Here is an 8,627-nt window from a genome sequence, read left to right on the forward strand (position 1 = left end):
GGACATGAGAGTGACACCCCCCCCCCCCCCCCAAAACCACATGGAAAAGTCCAGACTAAACCATTTCCACTTAGGGGGGAAGGGACAGACCATACCAACTCCAAATAGGGGGGGGGGGTTCAAGGTTCAACTTCACCTCAAAAGTGGATTAATTAGTGTTAACGAAGCTGAACCATCCTAGGGATGGGGGAGGCGCCTCGTTAGGCGCCCTCGTTAGGTACCTGCAGCCCACTATCTCGAAGCAGCTCTTCTCGAAGTGCTGGGAGCAGAAGTAGATGTATTTGGAGGAGGGGTCCCAGTGCCCCTTCCCGCTGGCGTCCCGGCGGCGGCTGTTCACCAACCACAGCGCTCGGCGGGGGTTGTCCTTCTTGGGCAGCCTTTTGGGGGGGGTGGGGAGGGGTTTGGGGGGGACACACACAGACAGAGGGGTGTGAGGTGGGAGAATCCAGCTTCAAATCCCCCCCCCCCAAGATGGGTTTAGAAGGTTTAAGGGGTGCCCCACCCCCCCTGTGAGGGTGAAAATGGAACGGTCCGGGGAAGCCCAGGGAAAGGGGAGGGGCTGAACCATTCATAAAATGGGGGGGGGGGGATGAAAAAGGGTGGGAACCATGGGGGGGGGGTGGGGGCACATCTGGGCCAGACCATTGTTGAGAGAGGGGGGGAGACATACCTGGGAGAGCCCATTGCTAAAGGGGGGGGGGTTTGACACCTGGACCAGCCCATTGCTCAGGGTGGGGGTGACACACACCTGGGAGAGCCCATTGCTAAGGGGGGGGGGATGAAATCTGGGAGAGCCCATTGTTAAGGGGGGGGGGTGACACCTGGACCAGACCATTGCTCAGGGTGGGGGGTGACACACACACCTGGGCCAACCCATTGCTAAAGGGGGGGGTGATACACACCTGGGAGAGCCCATTGCTAAAGTGTGGGGGGGGGTGATACCTGGGAGAGCCCATTGTTAAGTGGGGGGGTTTGACACCTGGGCCAACCCATTGCTCAGGGTGGAGGGTGATACACACCTGGGAGAGCCCATTGCTAAAGGGGGGGGGGTTGACACCTTGGCCAACCCATTGCTCAGGGTGGGGGGTGACACACACCAGGGCCATACCATTGCTAAGGGTGGGGGGGGAGGTGACACCTGGGCCAACCCATTGCTCAGGGTGGGGGGTGATACACACCTGGGAGAGCCCATTGCTAAAGTGTGTGGGGGGTGATAGGTGGGAGAGCCCATTGTTAAGGAGGGGGGGTAACAGCTGGGAGAGCCCATTGTTAAGGGGGGGGTGGGTGTTACACCTGGGCCAACCCATTGCTAAGGAGGGGTTGGGGGGTGACACCTGGGCCAGCCCATTGCTCAGGGTGGGGGGTGATACACACCTGGGAGAGCCCATTGCTAAGGGGGGGGGGGTTTGACACCTGGGCCAACCCATTGCTCAGGGTGGGGGTGATACACACCTGGGCCAGCCAATTGCTAAAGTGTGAGGGGGGTGACACACACCTGGGAGAGCCCATTGCTAAAGGGGGGGGGTTGACACCTGGGCCAACCCATTGCTAAAGGGGGGGGGTGACACCTGTGACACCACCCCAGTAAAGTCACCCCCCAGGCAGAAACAAGGGCCCCATCCCAGGGAGGGGAGGGGGGGGGACTAATGGGGGAAGGGGGGGGTGTGGGGGTCACTGGGCAGGGTTGGGGGGGGTTGGGGGGGACACCCACCTGTGGAAGGTGATGCCCTTGTTGCGGGTCTCCCGCGTGTCGCGGGTGCAGCAGCCGACGGCGGAGCAGTGACGGGGCATCTGGGGGGGGGGGGGAAATTGGGGTGTGTGGGGGGAGAAAAATCTCTGGCAAGACCCCCACCCCCACCCCCTTATACCACCCTATCAGCCAGACACCAATTGCCCCACCCCCCCCACCCCCACAACCCCCCATGATCTCCAGCCCCCCCACCCCCAAACCCCCTCAGGCCCCCTCAAAGCCCTTGAGACCCCCCCAAAGATCTCGAGACCCCTCCCCACTCCACTCTAAAGATCCCTCAGACCCACCCAAAGACCTTCAGACCCCCCCAAAGAACCCCCAGACCCACTCAAAGACCTTCAGACCCACCCAAAGACCCCCAGATCCCCCCAAAGACCTTCAGACCCCTCTAAAGATCTCCAGACCCCCACAAAGACCTCCAGACCTCCCCAAACCCCCCCACAGAACCCCCAGACCCCCCCAAAGACCTTCAGACCCCCCCAAACCCCCCACAGAACCCCCAGACCCCCTCCAAAGACCTTCAGACCCCTCTAAAGATCCCCCAGACCCCCCAAAGACCTCCAGACCTCCCCAACCCCCCCAAAGATCCCCCAGATCCCCCCAAAGACCTTCAGACCCCTCTAAAGATACCCCAGACTCCCCCCAAAGACCTTCAGACCTCCCCAACCCCCCCCAAAGATCCCCCAGGCCCCCCCAAAGACCTTCAGACCCCTCTAAAGACCTTCAGACCCCCCCCGAAAACCCCGAGACCCCCCGAAAACCCCCCAGACCCCCCAAAACCCCCCAGCCTCCCCCAAAGACCTTCAGACCCCCCCAAAGATCCCCCAGCCCCCCCCAAAAGACCTTCAGACCTCCCCAAAACCCCTCAGACCCCCGCAAAGACCTTCAGACACCCCCCCGAAACCCCCCAGGCCCCCCGAAAACCCCCCAGACCCTCCCCAAACCCCCCAGATCCCCCCAAAACCCCCCAGCCTCCACCAAAGACCTCCAGACCCCCTCAAAACCCCCCAGACCCTCCCAAAGACCTTCAGACCCCCCCAAAGATCCCCCAGCCCCCCCCAAGACCTTCAGACCTCCCCAAAACCCCTCAGACCCCCCCAAAGACCTTCAGACCCCCCAAAACCCCCCACTCCCCCCCCCCCCAAGCTGCCCCAAACACCCCTCCCCCCCCCTCACCCCCCAAGGGTCCCATTTGGGGGGGTGACGTCATAAGGAGACACCCCATTCCTACGGGGGGGGCTGGGGGGGGCACAGACCCCGCCCCCCCCCCAGGCTACGGCCCCCCCCCCCCAAACCCCCCCCAACCCCCAGGCCCGGCCTCACCTCGGCGCTCCCATCCTCCTCCCCTCCCCCCCCCAACTCTCGCGAGACTCAGCGAGACTCCACCCCCATCCAAATCTCGCGAGAACACCCTCCCTCCCTCCCCCCCCCCTTCCTCCCGCAGCGGCTGTTTCAAGCCCCCCCGCTGCCCCCGGGGGGGGGGGGAGGCGGTTTCAAGGCTCCCCCCTCTCCATAGGGTCCCTATAACCGGGGGGGGGGCACAGTAGAGGTTTTGGGGGGATTTCCTGCCCCCTCTGCACCCCCCCCATCGGGCTCCTTCCTAAGGGGAAGGGGTTGAGCCCCCCCCCCCAAATTTGTGGCAATGAGAGTTTCAAGGCCCCCCCCCCCCAAGATTTGGGGGGGGCTTCAGGACACCCCCCCAAAAGGAGCAGTAGAGATTGGGGGGGTGGGGGAAATAGGGGATGGTCCCCCATAAAGTGGTGGGGGTAGCCTGCCCCCCCCTCAGGTGTTTTGGGGAGAGTTTCAAGGCTCCCCACAACATAGACACCCCCCACCACCTCCCCCCGCCACCTCCATGTCCCCCCACCCAAGGACTCTCAGGTTGGATCCATCTTAAAGGCACTTTAATGAGCATGTCCAGGCCCCGCCCCCAACAAGCCCCGCCCCCGAATAAGCCACGCCCACCCCTCCAGAGGTTGGGGGGGGTCCCTGGGGGCAGTTACTGGGGGGATCACTTTCAGGGCTGGTTCCCCAGGGGTGGTTTCAGGGCTCCCCCCCAGCACCAGGGGTGGTTTCAAGGCTCCCCAGGGTCCTGGGGGGTGGTTTCAAGGCTTCCCCCCAGCACCGGGGGGGGGTCAGGGCTCCCCAGGGTACAGGGGGGTGGTTTCAAGGCTCCCCCCCAGCACCAGGGGGGGGGTCAGGGTTCCCCAGGGTACAGGGGGTGGTTTCAAGGCTCCCCCCCAGCACCAGGGGCGGTTTCAGGGCTCCCCAGGGTCCTGGGGGGTGGTTTCAAGGCTCCCCCCCAGCACCAGGGGTGGTTTCAGGGCTCCCCAGGGCCCTGGAGGGTGGTTTCAAGGCTCCCCCCCAGCACCAGGGGTGGTTTCAGGGCTCCCCAGGGCCCTGGGGGGTGGTTTCAAGGCCCCCCCCAGAGGCAGGGGCGGTTTCGAGGAGCTCCCTGAGGGCCCAGGGTGGAGACCCACTGGTCTCCTCTTCCTCCTCCTCTTCCTCCTCCTCTTCCTCTTCCTCCTCCTCCTCCCTCAACATGCGGCGCACGGTGCGGGACAGCGTCAGGGGGTCGCACCTGGGGGGCAGCCGGGGAGGGGGGTGTGGGTGCTATAGGGCCCATAGGGTGCTATAGGGGCCATAGGGGCCATAGGGGCTCTAAGGTGCCCATAGAGTGCTATAGGGGCCATAGGGTGCTTATAGGGGCCATAAGGTGCCCATAGGGTGCTATAGGGGCCATAGGGTGCTATAGGGTGCCATAGGTGCCCATGGGGTGCTATAGGGGCCATGGGGTGCTATAGGGCCCACAGGGTGCTATAGGGTTCTATAGGTGCCCACAGGGTGCTATAGGGTTCTATAGGTGCCCATAGGGTGTTATTGGGTACTATAGGGCCCATAGGGTGTTATAGGTGCCCATAGGGTGCTATAGGGTGCTATAGGGCCCATAGGGTGCTATAGGGTTCTATAGGTGCCCACAGGGTGCTATAGGTGCCCATAGGGTGCTCTAGGGTGCTATAGGAGCCCATAGGGTGCTATAGGGCCCATAGGGTGCTATAGGTGCCCATAGGGTGCTCTAGGTGCCAGCACCCACCTGAGCCGAGCCCGCAGGGCGGCCACCTGGAGCGCGGTGGCCGCGGCCCCGTCGCCGACGTCGTCCAGCGCCTGGCGCAGCCGGTGGCCCTGGGCCTGGGCACGGGCCGTCCCCGCGGCCACCGCGGCCACCCGCTCCCCCAGCGCCCGCCGGGACGCCTCGGCAGCCTGCGCCTGCGGGGACAGGGGACAGGGGACAGGGGACAGGGGACAGGGTGAGGGGGCAGGGGACAGGGGTGAGGGGACAGGGGTGAGGGGACATGGGGACATGGGGACATGGGGACAGGGGGTGAGGGGACACGGGACATGGGGACATGGGACATGGGACAGGGGGACATGAGACGGGGGACATGGGGACAGGGGGACAGGGGGACAGGGGGACATGGGACATGGGGACATGGGACATGGGAACAGGGGGACAGGGGTGAGGGGACAGGGGGAAATGGGACAGGGGGACATGGGGACAGGGGGACATGGGACAGGGGGACATGGGACAGGGGACATGGGACAGGGGGACATGGGACAGGGGGACAGGGGGGACATGGGGACATGGGGGACATGGGGACATGGGACATGGGACATGGGGACATGGGACAGGGGACATGGGGACATGGGACATGGGACATGGGGACATGGGGACATGGGGACATGGGGACATGGGGACAGGGGGACATGGGGACATGGGACAGGGGGGACATGGGGACATGGGACAGGGGGGACATGGGGACAGGGGGACATGGGGACATGGGGACATGGGACGTGGGGACATGGGACATCGGGACAGGGGAACATGGGGACATGGGACAGGGGGACATGGGACAGGGGGACATGGGGACATGGGACAGGGGGGACATGGGGACAGGGGGACATGGGGACATGGGGACATGGGACGTGGGGACATGGGACATCGGGACAGGGGAACATGGGGACATGGGACAGGGGGACATGGGACAGGGGGACATGGGGACATGGGACAGGGGGACATGGGACAGGGGTACATGGGGACAGGGGAACATGGGGACATGGGACATGGGGACATGGGGACAGGGGGACATGGGGACATGGGACAGGGGACATGGGACAGGGGGACATGGGACAGGGGTACATGGGGACAGGGGAACATGGGGACATGGGACAGGGGGACATGGGACATGGGACAAGGGACATGGGACAGGGGGACATGGGGACAAGGGACATGGGACAGGGGGACATGGGACATGGGGACATGGGGACATGGGACAGGGGACATGGGACAGGGGGACATGGGGACATGGGGACATCGGGACAGGGGGACATGGGGACATGGGACATGGGGACATCGGGACAGGGGGACATGGGGACATGGGACATGGGGACATGGGGACAGGGGGACATGGGGACATGGGGACAGGGGGACAGGGGGACATGGGGACATGGGACAGGGGGACATGGGGACATGGGACATGGGACAGGGGGACAGGGGGACATGGGGACAGGGGGACATGGGGACATGGGACATGGGACGGGGGATATGGGACAGGGGCCATGGGGCCATGGGGTGACAGTCCTCCTCGCTGCCACGCCCCCCCTCCCCAACCCCCCTGGTGACGTCACGGGCAGGTGACGTCACCCCCACCTGCAGGCGGTGCCGCTCCCCCCGCTGCCGCTGCTCCTCCAGCTCCTCCAGCAGCACCCGCAGGCGCCAGCGTGCTGCCCGCGCCGCCCGCGCCAGCGCCGCCCGCGCCCTGCGCCCGGGGGCGACACCCATCACCCCGCGGCACCCACCACAGGGACGACCCGCGGGGACACCCTGGGGACACACCTGGGCCAACCCGGGACCACCCAAGACCACCCCAGGGCCACCCAAGGCCACCCTGGGGGCACCCAAGACCACCCTGGGTCACCCTGGGGCCACCTAAGACCACCCAAAACCACCCCGGGACCACCCAAGACCACCCCAGGGCCACCCAGGACCACCCAGGGGTCACCCAGGACCACCCCGGGACCACCCAAGACCACCCTCGGGTCACCCAAGACCACCCTGGGCCCACCTTGGCCCACCCAAGACCGCCCTTGGCCCACCCAAGACCACCCTGGGCCCACCTTGGACCACCCAAGACCACCCTGGGTCACCTTGGGGTCACCCAAGACCACCCCGGGGCCACCCAGGACCACCCTTGGAGCACCCAAGACCACCCCAGGGCCACCCAAGACCACCCAGGGGTCACCCAGGACCACCCAAGACCACCCTGGGTCACCCAAGACCACCCTGGGTCACCCTGGGGTCACCCAAGACCACCCTGTGGTCACCCAAGACCACCCTTGGAGCACCCAGGACCACCCCAGGGCCACCCAAGACCACCCTGGGGTCACCCAAGACCACCCTGGGGCCACCCAAGACCACCCCGGGACCACCCAGGACCACCCAGGGGTCACCCAAGACCACCCTGGGTCACCCTGGGGGCACCCAAGACCACCCTGGGGCCACCCTGGGACCACCCAAGACCACCCTTGGCCCACCCATGACCATCCTGGGCCCACCTTGGCCCACCCAAGACCACCTTTGGCCCACTCAAGACCGCCCTTGGCCCACCCAAGACCACCCTGGGCCCACCTTGGCCCACCCAAGACTGCCCTTGGCCCACCCAAGACCACCCTTGGCCCACCCTGGCCCACCCTGGGCCCACCCAGCACCTCCCCCCACCCCCCCTCACCCGGCCTCGCGGTGCAGCAGCTCCTGCAGGTGCAGGCAGCGGGCGCGCAGGGTGGTCTCGCTGGGCCCCGGGGGCACCTTCGGGTGCTGCAGCCGCCCCCTCAGCACCCGCTGCTCCTGCTCCAGCCGGGCCCGGGCCCCCTCGGCCTCCCGGGCCTCCGCCCGCGCCGCCGCCAGCGCGCGCCGCAGCTCCTCGGCCTTGGGGATGGCGGGGGGGGTCAGCATCCATAGGTGCCCCCTCCACCCCACAAGTGCCCCCTACACCCCATAAGTGCCCCCTACACCCCCATAGGTGCCCCCTACACCTCCATAGGTGCTCCCTATGTCCCTATAGGTACCCCCTGTACCCCCATAACAGCCCCCTATGTCCACATAGGTGCCCCCTACACCCCATAAGTGCCCTCTGTACCCCCATAGGCACCCCCTACAACTCCATAGGTGCCCCCTACACCCCCATAGGTGCCCTCTACAGCCCCATAGGTGCTCCCTATGCCCCCATAGGTACCCCCTGTACCCCCAAAAGAGCCCCCTACACCCCATAACAGCCCCCTATGACCTCATAGGTGCCCCCTACACCCCATAAGAGCCCCCTACACCCCCATAACAGCCCCCTATGTCCCCATAAGTGCCCCCTCTACCCCTATAAGTGCCCCCTACACCCCTATAGGTGCTCCCTACACCTCCATAGGTGCCCCCAATGCCACCATAGGTGCCCCCCACCCCATTTTCCTTCCTTACCCCTCCCGTATCCCCCCCACCCATAGCTTCCCCCTTATCCCCACCATCACCCCCCCTGGGTGCTCCACACCCCCCATCCGTGCTCCTATACCCCCTATACATCCCCTATAGGTGCTCCCCCTATAGGTGCTCCCCATATAGGTGCCCCGACCTGGCCCAGCCGCTGGTCCAGGCGCTGCTGCAGCTCCCGGTTGTGGCCCCGCAGCTGGTCCAGCGCCGCTTGGAGATCCCCAGGGTCCCGGCACACCCTGCACCCACAGCTGCTATAGGGGGCTATAGGGGACTGCGGGGCAGGGGGGGGGTGGGGGGGGGATGTGCCGGGGGGGGGGGGGTGTATAGGGGGCATGTTGTGGG

General features: G+C 65.7%; 1 protein-coding gene across 1 annotated transcript; it reads right to left on the reverse strand.

The window, feature by feature from the left end:
- Positions 1–221: 221 nt before the first annotated feature.
- On the reverse strand, positions 222–3,086 carry LOC311204507 (THAP domain-containing protein 7-like; the record flags this gene model as incomplete). The annotated part of the gene is made up of 3 exons (XM_084280923.1): positions 3,074–3,086; positions 1,712–1,791; positions 222–377 (listed from the first exon to the last, which is right to left on the reverse strand). Coding segments are annotated over exons 2-3 (236 nt in total), but the record flags the coding sequence as incomplete, so codon positions are not given.
- Between the last annotated feature and the right edge of the window lie 5,541 nt (positions 3,087–8,627).

Source organism: Gallinula chloropus, assembly GCF_964237585.1.
Source record: "Gallinula chloropus genome assembly, contig: HAP1_SCAFFOLD_510, whole genome shotgun sequence".
NCBI lineage: Eukaryota > Metazoa > Chordata > Aves > Gruiformes > Rallidae > Gallinula > Gallinula chloropus.